The 15,990-nt window shown below is 35.5% G+C and overlaps 1 protein-coding gene across 2 annotated transcripts in view; it reads right to left on the bottom strand.

Annotated features, from left to right (window-relative positions):
* LOC149551417 (adaptin family protein) overlaps nt 1–15,990 on the bottom strand; it is a 123,665-nt gene that overhangs the window by 17,803 nt on the left and 89,872 nt on the right. Inside the window, exons 10-11 of one of the 2 annotated variants that reach the window (XM_089786927.1) lie at nt 7,773–8,231; nt 6,962–7,254 (exon numbers count right to left, since the gene is read on the bottom strand). In XM_089786927.1, the coding sequence (XP_089643053.1) occupies nt 7,138–7,254; nt 7,773–8,231 (576 nt within the window). In that variant the 3' untranslated portion in view covers nt 6,962–7,137. Of the gene's footprint in view, nt 1–6,961; nt 7,255–7,772; nt 8,232–15,990 lie in introns of those variants that run through there. The other variant, XM_089786926.1, reaches the window with a different exon arrangement.

The following is a 15,990-nucleotide window of genomic DNA, read 5'->3' as shown; positions in this document are numbered from 1 at the left end:
TGCATACAAATATACAGATGTATAGAACCTGGTATAAATCCCTCACTTGGTTTTAATGGGGATATTATTGCGCATTTCTATGTATGCATTGCACATACAAGGCATTGGCTCCATAAAGTGAGGCTCACACCTTATTAAAATGTTATTTATCCATCTGGAAAGTAGTCTTGTTTATGCGTACAGGTTGCTCTCCTATATATGCATATGTATATAGTATGTACCATACATGTATATACATGTGTGTGTGTGCACACATATGTATATTATTGCACATATATGTGCATCTGTCACTCTCTTTTTCTATAGATATTTGTCTAGCCAGAGTTTTACAACTTGCTAGCTACCATATCTATGTTCTCACCACTCCTACTTTTTCTGTCACAAATAACAGCATCAAACACCACCAGATTGCTATGCCACAAACTAGCCAATTGTCCATTCAAATTGCAGTCCCACTTAGGATTTAATGGCCTTCTGGCTAAGTTTTACACCACAAACCACAGGCCAAATTTTCATATATCTCATATTGAAAAATGCATTATAAGTTTGTAAAGAATAAACATAAATTCTTTGCAAAAGCATGGCAAGAACTTCAACTCGCAGGTATATAACAGGTTTTCCTGGACCCAAAACTAACTGCTTCTTTAAGTGTACTGCTGGTTATTGCAATCTCAGAAATAAAATCCAGTTACTCATGTGACAATTTTGAAGACTTAGACAAAATTTCAAATGGTGATTCATGTAGTGTTCAGCTTACTAAATAGCTCCTTGACATAGACTAGAACTCTCTTAGGTGACTAGGCTGCTCCTAAAATTAGTCTCAAATCCTTAAGAATGTCCTCAACACCCAACAATGTAAAGGAACTACCCAATGCAAGGTACTTAACTCTCCACAAACTGACTGCTAATTTATGGTTCCACAGATCTTCAAACAACTTGATCACAGATGTACATCACTAGGAACTTTGTGGGTTGTGGCTTAGAATATAAATTTCCATGCATTTCTTTTTTAGGTCCTGTTTGTTAAGTTTAGAACCAGAATAGCATAAAATGAACAACAGATATCTAAAAGAAAATGAACACCAGAGATGCCCTGGGAAAACCCTCCTTGTGAAAAATATCCAACCACACCAAGAAAAGTCACTTTACTGAATAATGGATGAATCTGAATACAAATCTCACAAATGCTAAGCCTACAAGCTTTAATGAACACTATATTGATTCCTTCTACAATAATGCAGACTCGGATATATCCTTTTCTCAGACATTATTTACAAAATGCATGCCAATACTCATCTACAGATGACTCTTAATAAAACAATACATACAGAAAACCAGTAGAATACTTCTCACAATTTATAACCAATAAAAACAGGAGACCTGCAATGATCGCATCTCCAACATGATACATGGCAGATAGAATTTACAATGACATTGTCCTCAATCCTTCCCCAAACCTCAACGCCAGCAAAATAATCTCAAAACCATGACTAAAGAAATGTTCAACGATGAGGTGCAAATACCTGACCTAAGTAGAACACCCGTCAGTTGCACAAATGCTAACATAAACGTGAATTTCTGGTATTATTGTTCTTTTGAATATTACATTGGAGATCTACAGTTGCTATTCTTGTCAGAATTTTTAAGATGTCCGTAGTTGTTGGCTATCAACTTACAGAGGTTCAAATGGTTATTTGAATGAGTTTTGGTTACTGGTGCTATAGTGTTCTTGAGTCTAGAGAATGTGTATTTGGTTCAGTATGAATTAGTTTTGATGATTTAGAGGTTGTGATGCTGGAATTACTCTCATATCTTATCTTTATGTTAGTAGTTGTTATGCATGATTCTGAGTACCACAATCTATCTTTTGATTTTTTTTGAGTTCAGTAATTTCAGTGTTCTTGTGTTTGGTGCTGAAGATGAGTCAACTTTCGTGTTGGAGATGTTTTGAAGGTTCTTGATAGTATTCATGCAGCTTGGTGGTGTTATTTGATTGTGTGACGACTATGTTGGTAGTCCACATCGATTGAGAAGGATCGGAATTGCTTGATTTCTAGTGTTCCTCTGGATACTCCAACTCAGCCTTAGCCAAAGCCGTGCCAGATGAGGGACTCCAATGAATCAATTTCCAGCCTCTATAAATGTGGTTCTGAAAAAACATTTGCCCAAATACTTCAATCTATGCAGCTTCATACTTTGGAGCAAGTGTCAGATAGGGATTGTCCCACTCTCCCCATATTCTGTATCTCCTAAATGATTTCCTTTTAGCATATAACTTGTTGTGCATAGTTGCCAAGTTCGCTTATTGTATCGGGCATATTAATGAAGAAGCATATTAGTTACTGTCGGTGTTTAAGACAATTTGATGAGTTACTATCAGTGTTTTTCAGGCATTCTATAAAACAGTTCACATGCCTTGCGTATGATTTGACATTTTGCATGCATCCTGCTCTCTCTCTCTCTCTCTCTCTCTCTCTCTCTCTCTCTCTCTCTCTCTCTCTATATATATATATATATATATATGTGTGTTTAAGTTGTGATTGTCCTGGTAGACATGCATGCAAAATTAACAATATTAGATTTCCACAATCCATTTGTAATGCAAGTTCATTTTGGATTTGATTGTGTGTGTTTTTTAGCATCATCGTTTCAGATCACTCTCTATAATCCATCGTCAGCCGGATGAGAGAGTGCAAGATGCATGCAAAATGTCAAATCATACGCAAGGCATGTGAACTACTTTATAGAATGCCTGAAAAAAATTTACACCTAGGCGTTGGTCAAAATTTCGACCAATGCCTGGAAGTTTTCGACAAAGCATTTCGACCAATGCTTGAAAGTTTTCCACCAAGCATTGGTTGAAATTTTGACCAATGCCTAATAGTTTTCGACCACGCATTGGTTGAAATTTGGACAAATGCCAGGTAGAAATTGTACCAGGGCTCTAGGAAGTTTTCGATTAACTGATTGGTCGAAATTTCAACCAACCAATAAGTTGGTCGAAATTTCAACAAGAAAAACTTCGACCAATTGGTTGGTTGAAATTTCAACCAATATTGGTCAAAAAATGAGGTCAAATGTACCAGCGTTATCAGATCCAATCGAAGCTATTACTTTAACACTCCCTCTAAGCGAGAGAGGATATGATCAATTTCTTAATCTCATATTCGAGTTCGCATCAAAAGCGCTTATACACAATTATATCCCTTTAAGAATATATATTACTATCTGATTTCCGGCACATTTCAAGACACAAAGATAGTCAATCTTGATCTCATGATATCTGGCTGAATCCAAGACTATCATGATTTACTTATCGTCATACCTTCCTGCATAGTCCGGGACAGCAAGTTTAATGTAGTCTATCATGACAATGGATCAAGAATACAACACAACAACCACAGTATCATGATTTCCGACTCATTCCGGGACAACAATTTAATGTAGTCGATCATGATACATTTTGTTAACATGATTACTGGCACATTCCAGGGCAACAACTTAATGAAGTCTATCATGATAACATGGTCAAGCTATTGCTAAGATCATCACCTTACAATAGTGACCACACTCATATATCAAATGAACAATTGTCACCTTTCATGATACAAATCACAACAACATCACGTAGTAACTCAAATGATATCCACCATGAACCAAGTTAGAGGATGGATCCACCATAGCTGCTCCTAGAGGGTGGAAGAAGGGTTTTCACCTCAGACTTTGCTCTCAGAGAGGAGAGTACATTACAAAGAATTTCACTTAGAACTTCTCCCTTATCGAGAAGAGATCATTAACAAGGGTTCGCACCTCAAAATTCTCCCTCTAAACAACAATCTTGGGAAGTCAGGTCCTCTAGTTACTCCTTTAGAGGTTCTCTTCACCCAAGGATGCCTGTCATGCTCCCTCTGAATCTAATATCAACCTTCCAACTTTCTCATAATAAGTTGCTATGTCCTCATGATGTACATAAGGGTAGGCTCATCTAAATCATGTAGTCACACACATGTATTTGTAGACTCCCTCTTAGTATTAATATTATGATCTCCTACGTTGCTTTTGAAGAAGTGCCAGACTCCCTCTTAATATAGAAGGATGTTCATAATCTCAATCAACAAGGATATTTGCTTCAAGAGCCTCCTTTTATCCAACGTAATCATCAAATAACTAATGAATTCTAGATCAAAGTTTCTTTGAAGCTTCTGTCATAAGAGTGAGTCTGCACAATATTTGGTAGCATGTGTAAAGTACCAACCTTCTTTTCCTGCAAGAACATGCCCAGATATAAAGGAAAAGATCAAAGAAAATAACTCATATAATACAATCAAGGAAAATAACTCATGTAATACATATATAAATACAAATAACAAAGACCATAATGAGTAGATAATGTAATACTTGAGAATAACAAATACTTATCCGTATATAAATGGAACACCTCCCCTCTAAAGATGGTTCAAGTGGGAATGGGACACTGACTATTATTATCATCCCACAATATAAAATTCCCACTCATTCCATTTTATAGAGTTTTCAATCAGTATCAAATCCAATGAGTGATAATCATCCATGAATGATATCAACCTCTAAATCTATTAGTCATGAACCTTTATGTCTTAAAGTGATCATCAAATGCATGCAAACCTCAAATACCTCTCATAATGTTTTCCAAAGATGATGAACAAGAGCTTCCTCATTCTCTAAAACTTTGCAGCAGAATCTAGGCCTTGGATCATTCCATCAACTTAGGGCTATTAGAATGCATTGGGAAATCGCATTATTGTCCTTCATGTTTTGATTGCAGCTTAAACCCTTCAATTCGGCACTTCGGTATGTGTTATGAGAATTTGTTCCAATGGATATTATCAAAAAAATATCACTTAGCCTCTTTCTTGATCTACATCTTCATAAAGTAGTGTATTCTCCACTTAGTATATCAACATAATAATGTTTGATGACTTTCCTCAATTTCACAATATCATTTCTCTCGTCATTTCTCGAGAAACTTTTTATGTTGAGTCTCACTTTGATCCCATCTGAAATCCAAACTTTGTTATAGGAAGATACCTTTGTAATGAAATCCTTGATATCTTCATGACGAGGACCACAGATGCTGAAACAAAAGTCATTGCTCCAATGTGTCAAAATGCCTAAGTCAAAGTAATTGCAACAATCATCAAATATAGTGCGCAATTCTCATGGGTGAATTCATTGAGTCATGTCTGTGATCTTATTATATCAGTTCTCACTGATTCCATACTATTTGTCCGTGCAATATTTGTACTCAGGGTGCTAATCTAGTACAATCATCGAGTTATATATTTGCAGAGTTAATCGATATCCTTGTGAGGGTAATCATTCATCAGAAGTCATTATTGGTTTTAATATTTGTTTAGATTTCACACATTCTGGACGTCATCCATCTTTTAAGAGTTGCAATTGGTGACACGCAACACACGCTTTGAATTTAATTGCCTATGCATTAATCACATAAATGATTGTTGATGTGTATGCATTAATTGGGCACTTCATGTGATTAACCTTTTCCTAACAAAGATTCGCTATTCCAATCCTTGTAATTGGATTTGCATATATATATATATATATATATATATATATATATACACACACACACACAATGATATACAAGGTTGCATGGGTACTCGTACCCACACCCCTAGTACTTGTACCCACATACCCAAGTACTGGATACACATATCCTAAGTACCGAGTACTCGGTGGAGAGTATCATAGCTAAGGACCTTGATTAAGATTTCTTTTCTTTTTTTCCACTTTTTTGGTGTATCAGCTTGTTGCTTATCAAGCGTAATTCAGTACCTAATCAGTTTGAAACTTTGACTCAGTATTGATTAACAATCAACTTTATCACTGTTCAAGTCAGAAGTTTATCATTTGCAATATGTCATTTTCATATGATTTATAATCTTCTTGTTCATGTTTAAAGTCTGCCTTCTCTGTTATGCATCTAATCATTTATCATATATTATTGTTACAAACATATAGCAAATCTGAAACTGAACACAATACATTACATTTGCAAACTTTATCACAGTTCTTGTTTTAAAAAACCATTGTCATGACTCATAATTTCACATTTTCTATAAATATAAAAGTATAATTAAAAATAAATTTTGACATACCCAAGTATCCCTGTCCCCTATTATGAACAATAGTCGTACCAGTACCCTAAGTACCCCAAGTACCCCCATCCCCGTGCAACCTTGCTAATATATATTATATAACATAAGTATATGTAAGAAATGATGATTTACCAATAACAATAATGTATCTCAGATCAAATAAATCCAACTGAAGCTACAACCTTAACAAGAAGTGAAGTTGACTGACCTGGAAAATAGCTATTACAAACATGCCACAGACTCAAAAGAATTGCAAAGAAATTGTCTACCTTGTTTGACACAGGAGGTTTGCAGAGCCAAGAAGTTTTACTTGCAAATAGTAGTAGAAAAATAGATAGGCATGCCAAACAGGTATTGCATAAAAAATGTTGAACAGAAAACTGAAGATAACTTCCACAGTTGATGCATACATTGCCAGACGACTGTATGTGAATGTAGGGACTCTACAACAAGCATTCCTAGGCTTATATGCATACAATGCGCACTGTAGATGGCATAATACATAGTAAAAATTTCAGTGTATGGGATGCTGCTATGATTCGCAAAAAAGCAATTATATGAAAATATGGAATGTATTACTACTTTCTCTCGACTATTAGATTAGATAGTTTCAATATATGGAGTTAACTAGTATGATAGTGGATTTGATAATGTCATTATCTAAGTTTAAAGATTATTAAGTTTTCTCACAATTAACCAGTTTAAGAATTTAGCACATGATTATCACCATCATCAATCTATGTAAAATTAAATCCAACAATATGAACATTGTTGAAAGTAAACATCTTTTGAGAATCCAATTAAATTAACTCCATCCCATTTATTCATAATTCAGAATATTTTTTATAGTAATACGTTTGGTACTTATTTGAATCAGAACACTTGGAAAAGTCATGAACACAGCATATGAAACATACACAACAAAGCAAATGCTCAACAAGCCCTGCCTGGAACAATCCTCAGTGCATGCTGTACCCTAAGTTGGATATACTCCATGCGCCCCTTCTCCAGCAACCATATCATATCTAAACCACCACCTTCCTTGGGTGATCTCCATTCTCTTTCCAAGTCTCACTAAATGGTTATATATTCCCTGAAGATATAGTTTTCAAACCATCATACCATTTCACAAATGGTTTCTTTAGTTAATTTGATAAATACTATTATTCCTCTCAAAATTACCTCTATTATTTTATCTACATTTTAATTCTAAAGGATAATTCACTGAAAGTATAACTTTCTCTTCAATTTGGAAAAAGGGTCCCATAACAGGGAAAGCCACAAAATGCAAGAATTAGCAATCTAAAAATACAAAGCATTTCATTCATCTAAGTGATTACTCATGGATTATCCATTTTGTACTAGTGCATATTTCCATGGCTCCATCTCAACCAACACTACACAGAAAAAGTGATTTCTTGGAAAGATGTACATTGTTATATGGATATCGGTATGAATTTTATGGTAAAAATAAGTATACAGCAAACAAAATCATGTAACACTTCAAACTTCTAAACTATTATTAAGAAATAATAAAACTGTGAAAAATGAAAACAAGAAAGTAGAGCAGAGGACAGACAGAAGCTGAATAAAAGGATAAAAACAGCAAACCTGTGTTAAAGCAATTGGAAGTTGACCCCATTTCCGCTGAAATGTGGCAGGATCAAGTACTGTTTTGGAGTTGAGCTTTAAAGCAGGAATCGGTGATTGAGTCGTCACAGAGCCCAAACCAAGTAAATCATCAATCTCTATACTTGGTTGTGAAATAGATGCTGTGGATGGCGCACCTGATGCTGCAGAAGTATTGGCTGTAGGAGATGGAGAATGCGACACCAGTGCAGTGGAACTGCCATTATAGTCGGGAGCACTATAAGCAAGGGAACCATTTGCTGCAATGCCTCGATTTTCCTCCTTCTCTGAAGCACTTAGCAATAGATCATTGTCAGATGCTTCAACTCTTTGACTTGGGAGGACACTGTTGTCAGGTGATGCTCCAGTTGCAAGAGCTCCAATATCTTCAGAAAACTCAAATGGTCCACGATGTTCCTTATCAATAAACATGTATGAAGGCTGCAAAGTGTCCAAGACCTCCCAAGTTAGTGACCAATAACATTACAACAAACAAATGACTTGCATAATATCACTCCACAAAATTAAGAATAATTATAACTTGATAAGAGAAACCTTCAAAACTGCACTTCAGAAATGATGATTAACATTGAATGGCATGTAACACTTTTAAGTTTGAAGGCTTTGTTAAGGATATGTCAGTCAAGGATAAAAATGAACACAATATGACAACCATCTGGCCAGTGAAAACATGGAAAGGAACTCCCATGTTATTGCACTCCTTGAATTTAGCTTTTGAATTAATCAAAAATTATTCCAATTGCAGCAGACAGGTAAAGAACAGCATCTATATTACAGTGCTGCATATGGTTTCTACTAGAAATAATCAATGCATGGACAAGTACGGAATGAAAGAAGCTGCCACCTAAATTGGCATGATTTCAAGCAATGTAGTTGAACTGAAGTTTGTAATTGTGGTACCAGTGGCATCACAAAGCCCATCCTTAGAAACAGTATACCAAAAAATTAATGAAAATAAGTAATCATAGAGTATCATAATCACTCATTCAAGTTAGCAAACAGAGGATCTTACATCCTATTACATCTCTGGTCATCTTTATGGTATGGCGACTATCTAATTGGCCTATTCTACCACATTTATGCATTGATGTATTCACAACATCACAACTTGAAGCAATGTTCTGCATCGACTAGTTAGTGCTGTAACACTAAATACATTATACAACCTAAACCATCTGTTGCAATGGCTCTTACAATCATTACTAGTCAACCAGATTCCTCAATCCTCAGAATTGTTTTCTCAACAGTCCATCAAAAATCCTATCCCATATCTGTCGATGTGTGTTTTGTTCCACTACAACTTGCAGAGCTGAATACTTAGTATTCCAGGATGAAATACCAAATTTCCAACTCTCTTTTGAATAAGGGTGCTCATATGCTAAACAATGTAGATGAATAGTGTGATCAAATGAGACAATTTTGAGGTTCCTTCTTATTGTAGGCTTTCAATCAATTTTAATGATGTGATATGTTGGATGTCACAAAGGGACTTACAATATTCATTCAATGGACATCAACTACTTCAACTTACTCCAACTGAACAAACTTCATGGGAAAGGATTTAGAGAGCTAATCTACTCGTCTAATGCAAGAAACGGGGGATGTTTTTGTGACTCTACTAGACTTGGTTTAGCCATCAACATCAACCTAGCAAGTTTAATCTTTTAAGGTAAAAGTCAGATGTTCCAAACTACAATCATCTCATTAACACCATCCATCAATGGATATCAATGTGCAAGCAATAATCAAAGTAAGTTCATAAATATGTAAGTTGAAAACACAAGGCAAACTTACAATCAACAAGCAACTAGTGGTTTGGTCTATGCAAGGTCATCAAAGCTAAATCCAAAATGTTTTCCAATCAACTAAACACTATTTATAATCAACATGAAATAAAATCTTATTCTAAATAAGGGAATGTAGAAACCATGCAATACTTCAAAGCAACATAAGTAATCTACCATGAAGACCAACAATGAATTAGCAATTACTTTGATAACATTATGGAAACAATTTCAACTTGTCTCTCCCTTAGCTAATCTAATATAATCTTAATAAGTTATAAATGAGAGGCCTTGGCCTTTTATAGTTATTCAATTACAATGAAGGTCCAAGATGAATTCAAGATCAAGGGCAAAGATTTATCCATTACAAACCCTAATTAGCATTGCCACACTTTGTGGGCCAATGAGAAAATTACAATGTTTTTTAGAACCAATGAGAAAATAAGGTAGAGGCACTAGTCTTCCACATGTACAATTGGCATTATATGATTGAATGTGCTCGAACACATGCAATTGAAGCCTTCTAAATGGTTGAAGATGAGTGGGCACCACCTCAACATTCTTATCTTAGAGACTTGATCAATTCTTCTATGATGAGAAAATATCTTGTTATATTCAACATTATCAAGCCTTCACTTCAATTGTGATGGTATATTCCCAAAGTGCTTCATCTTCTTAAATTTTCTCTATCTCTTGGAAATCTCTTCATTGCACTTGTTTGATCTTGAAGACTTGATGTTTCGTTTGATGCCTTTTTTAGAAACAATAGTCCGAGGGGGGGGGGGGGCGGGGGGGGCGGTGAATTAGTTATTAAAACATGTATCCTCTTTAAACAAATCCAACCATTCAGCCAAAGAAAACAACAACCATAAGATGCACACAACAATTACACCAGATATGTTGACTAGGGAAACCCTTGATTAGAGGGAAAACCCTGGTGGGAATGATGCCCACAAAATGATGCACTAATATGAATATTCCTTGTTAGAGGATGGACCCTGTTAGGAGTCTATTACAACATTTAGTACAACGAGTCCCTATTAGGAGACTTTGAATCCCTATTAGGAGTTGTGGAAGGCAGTTGAACCCACTGTCCAAACAACTTCAGGATCAGATCAACAAACCCACTATCCAATTGATCTCAGTACTATTCCTTTCAAAATAATAGATGTGTAACAGGCTTTTACTTCTTCCTCTGTCCAGTACACCAGACTTCTTCACCTTCAGATCATGCAATCAGATCTGGAACTCTGTGATCAATAACAGTAACCCTTAAGGTCACTTACATGCATTAGTGTGTCACGCTGCTCTGCTGCTTAATAATTCGCAAGACTTCTTCATTTTCATTTATTTCCTTATTATCTAAAACATGGAAAACATCTTTCCTTTATACTACAATTAATAAATCCTTGAGGTGGCTTCATACTTCATTATCATACGTTAATTAAATGAAATACACATTTAATTAATGCTATCGGCTCACAATTATACACAAACTTTCACACGCGCGACTTCCATACATGCGGACTCTTTGACGTCATCAACGGTCAGTAAACTATCTCCAGTTCACTGTGCAACCCTTTATTGCAATTGTAACGAGCTATAGCAATCATGCAATCTTTCCTAATACTCTATTTCTATATGGTTCTCTGTAATTCAATCATATCTTCCGTACACTGTCGATTCAGGTTCTATGCACTTGCCCATGTAGCAAATACACAATATAGTATGTGCTGGTAACTACGCATAAGCAGATAAGTAATATAATGTCCTTAGTACAGAAATCACAGTTTGTTGCTCTGTCATCTTTTACAAACTTGTTACTATGTTGTCATCAATGACAAACACAGTTATAAATACATCATAACAATGTTCTGCAATGCTCCCCCATAGCATCAGCATTCATGCTAACAGCCTAGACCTTGATCCTCTTGAAGTGATTTAGTCTTTATGTAGCTGGATCTCTTAGAGTGAACTTGAATTTCCTCCTTTAGGAAGAAATTCAAATTGTCATGATTTCTTTCACTTGTAGGCTTGCAAATTTGTAATTTCAACTTTATCTTTCTTGTCCTTAAGTATCATTGCCATGTTCTTGATCTCAAAGCACCTCCTTGTTTGAAATCTTCAATTTAGTCTTGCTACATCTCTTCATCCTTTAAACATGTCCTTGCTCCATATTTTACCTTGCTAAAGATAGTAAATTCCATTAAGCTCACAAAATCATAAGTATAAACAATATTTGCAAGTTAACATGATGTGAAATTGCATTTAGATCAGCATCCCTCTCCTAAACCAACTTGATCAAGAATCCTCATCAAAATAAAGGGGTAAATTGCTCTTTGATCATGCATTTTCTTTGGTTCAAGGCCAGATTTTTCATCAGCAATCACATAAAAGAGATACCATGCTGGCTGCTATCTAAACTCTGAGCACCTACTTCTTAATTTCAATATGAATTTTCATCAAATTCTATCTTACAGGGTTTGATATTTTTCCTTTTTACCCAAACTTTTTCTTTCTAATACCTTCCAATTCTGATTGCTTGTAAAATTAGAGATTTCCATCCTCCACAACCTTCTCAAAATCGATCTCCCAACAATAAAATTGCTACCTCATTATTGCCACCACTAGCCAAGACTTTATATAAATGGAACCCAATTATTACATAGCGAACATAACATAATATTGTGCCAATCAATAGGCCTGACACCATAGAGATTAAAGGAACCCCTATCATGGGGTATGACAAGCGTTAAGGTTTCCATTTGACTACCATGACTAGGATTAATAGATAACCTCGATGTGCTAGAATATTCTGATGTCATCAACATATGCATATGTGATTGGCCTTAGATTGAGGTCCAAGAAGAATCTTACGGGGAGCTCTCTAAAGAAGACGACAAAATAGCTATGAGTTAGGAAGCCCAATCTAGAGATGTCCTTAAGATTAGGGTAGGATAGAGGTTAGAAGAGCATAAATAGATTCGTTGTTATTATGATTCTAACAATTGTTTGCAGGTATTACTAATATAAACTATCTCTACTAGCAAGGACATTACATTACTTCAAGCGATGGTTTTGGTCCTGGTTGGACGTTCCTGCCTCTTGTTGATTGATTACTCCAAGAGATGGTTATGGTCCTAGTTGGACACTCCTGCCTCATGTGGATTGATAACTCCAAGAGATGGTTGTGGTCCTTGTTGAACACTCCTGCCTCTTGTGGATTGATTACTCCAAGAGTTGTTTATAGTCCTAGTTGGATTCTCTTACCTCTTATGAACCAATTGAACTATGTATACATATATTTATATGTTTACTTTGTGTTTTGTGTGTCTACTTTGGGTATGCTTCATGTCTTCATGCATTTACGTGTCTTCACACATTCATGTGTATTCTTTGTGTTTCAAGTGCATACTTCTTGTGTGGCTATATTATTGAATAAATAGAATATCGCAAAAAATATATTACATTAAAGTAGTGTTACTTGGGGACATGTGTCCAACATAATTTGACCCGTTCTAGAAATAAGGATGTCCTAGAAACTCGGAAACTTCTGGAAACTTGTCCCTTGGGTACCCATAAAATTAATGCTTGGATTTTGATAATATGTTTGACTTTCACTCTCATATTAACTCTCAATTTAAATTATTAACACAAACATTGTATGTTACGATCCTATAATAATATATCAGCATGTTGTATCCAAGTTTTTGTATGTATATACAAAATTTCCCTATATTTTTTAATTCTCCCTATTTTGGTCAATGTTGGCACGTTGTGATGGGTAAGTTGTTGTGTTGTTCTTCTTGCCATCAAGGTTAAAATCCCATTGGGGATGAGCCCCCCCATTTGTGGCCTCATCAGTTCATAGCTCTAGGTTAAAGTGTTTACCCCTCTTTAAACCAAAAAAAAAAATCCCTATATTTTATATAGCTGTCCCCACTAAAGAATGAAATGACAAAATTCAATCGATTACTTTCAAATTCAATGACAGGTAGCTTGTAATATGTCGAGCAACAAGGACTACCCAGTTGCAGGCTTACAACATATACAAATCCTATAGATGATCACTATGTACACGAGAGCTTGATTTCTAGATCTTTCTACTAAGTTCCACCACCTCAAAATATCAAAGATATTACATATTTATTCACTTCGATAGATAGGTCAGCCCAAAAGATTCACACTTCCCAATAATTAGGAAACGTGTTACAACTCATAGGATGAACCCTAAGGATAGGATCAATGGTCAAGGCTACGATCATATAACAAGGTGCTATCATAAATGTCGTTGCGAATAGTAGGGGCCCTCTGCACGCACGCACCACAATTGGCGATAATATACCTCTGCACCGCCCGCCCCGTAGGGGGATGGATGGTTGAGATTAACGAATGGTGCAGAGGAGCGCCCTTAGGGCCCGCTGAACTAGTAGGCCCACACATGTTCCAAGAATCATCTCGAAGAATCTGGGATGAATCGCACGCAAGAATCACAAATCACTTCACGGAATCCAACAATCTATGAACACACTATTTGATAGTAAAACATAGAATGCTCCTTAATATGGAATCCAAATGGCATGCGTTCATAGGACAAAAAATCTAGAATAGGCCCTCATTAAGCCAGTAGGATGACACAAGCTGGAACGCAAGATCAAACGACTACAGATACGATAATCAAGATAGGTAAACAAGAACAAGGAACAAACAAGAAACAAATGATGCACACGATTTACAATATTGACCATTAAACAAAACTAGAAACTATTCTAATCCCCTTCCTCAATGATCAATCTGTCTACTATACCAAGAAGCCCCACAAGAAAACTTATCTGAAAGTAGGGACTTGGTGAGAATATGTGCAGTCTAGTCTTTTGTATGAACATACTATAAATCCACAGACCCATCTTCAACTACACGGAGAATGAAGTGAGAATGAAGGTCAATACACTTGGTTCGCTCATGGAAGACTGGATTTTTAGCAAGTCTAAGCAGCCCTTGATTGTTTCCATAATGAAATGATCATAAGAATTAGAAACATTCTAATATGAACAAGATTTACAATATTGAGCATTAAATAAAAATATAAAGATATCAATTGAACATTATTGTAATATTACTATCCCTTGAGAGACCGAGATTTGAATCTAAAAAGATATCAACTTTCACACTTCATTAGCAAGTTAAAATATAGTATGTCAAGGTGCCATTAGGAAGAGACATGTCTTCTTAGGTAACCCTCCTGTCAAACCCCTTTTATTTTGATACTTTTATACTCATGTCTTTACTAATTGGTGCCCTAGATGAAAGTTTTTATTTCTATAATGTTTTGTACATGTGTCATAAGCGAGACAAGATCTAATCTAAGCAGTGGTTTTGAATATTACTATATATTGGTATAACTTTGTGTCCTACGCGGTATATATCGACTAATCGTTGTTTTGCAGACTTTGCCCTAGGCGGTATATGTGGACTAACTATGGTTTTGGAGACTTTTCCCTAGGCGGATTCTGGTTTCGAAATTCATGGTATTTCTAACTTAAAATTTTTAGTTTAGTTTTAATTGGTTACACCTTAATTATTATCAAAATTATTGGTTGTTATATGGATTGAACATAATAACAAGATGTTCATTAACATGGTAATGTAATTACATGATGATCTTATTTACTTAAATTTGATATCAAGGTTTAACCACTCATTCTGATTGGATGCAAGAAGAATGTGAATCAAACCCGAAGGGGGAAGAGGTATCATCGGGAAAGGGGATGTTGGATGAACAAGTTCCAGACAACTTGGAAATGGTAAGACCTGCCAAGTTGTACCTAGTGGCCAAGGTGACTAAACTCTAGGGTCTCTCCTCTACATTCCCCTAACCAACAAACAATTTATCATTTTTAGACAATTCTCTTGATCAATCTCGTGCCATAGAGACCAGAATGTAACCTATCCCATCTTATTTATCACAAACTTGCCAATTATGAGAATATTCCCACCCTCTCATATTGCCATGAAATGGAAGATGGAGTCTTAATGCAATTTAAACATTAGAAAATTAAAATTTTAAGCCACCTTCAACTTTGTATGGGACCTTTTCACTATCATATTGATACCATGAAATTATCTTTCAATGGAAATTTCCTCTCTTCACCATGAGCAATTTCAATAATGTAATTATATAATTCCATTTCAAACGTGGGATTCAAACTTTCCCAACAGTCATCCTCACTTCTCAATTTATTCTTCACAAACTTTATAATATGGTTACATTCCTTATTAGAAAATTCTCATTATGTCTCAGCAAACCTTAGGAAATAGTAATTTAAAGAAAGAATCTTGATTCTAATTAGGGAGGAGCTTTACACGATGAGGAGTGGACGGAGGAGAAGGACCAC

This window comes from Cupressus sempervirens, chromosome 6 (assembly GCF_028749045.1).
Source record: "Cupressus sempervirens isolate cs-2001-9-10 chromosome 6, ASM2874904v1, whole genome shotgun sequence".
NCBI lineage: Eukaryota > Viridiplantae > Streptophyta > Pinopsida > Cupressales > Cupressaceae > Cupressus > Cupressus sempervirens.
The sequence above is the reverse complement of the archived record's forward strand: the minus strand, read 5'-3'. Positions and strand labels throughout refer to the sequence as shown.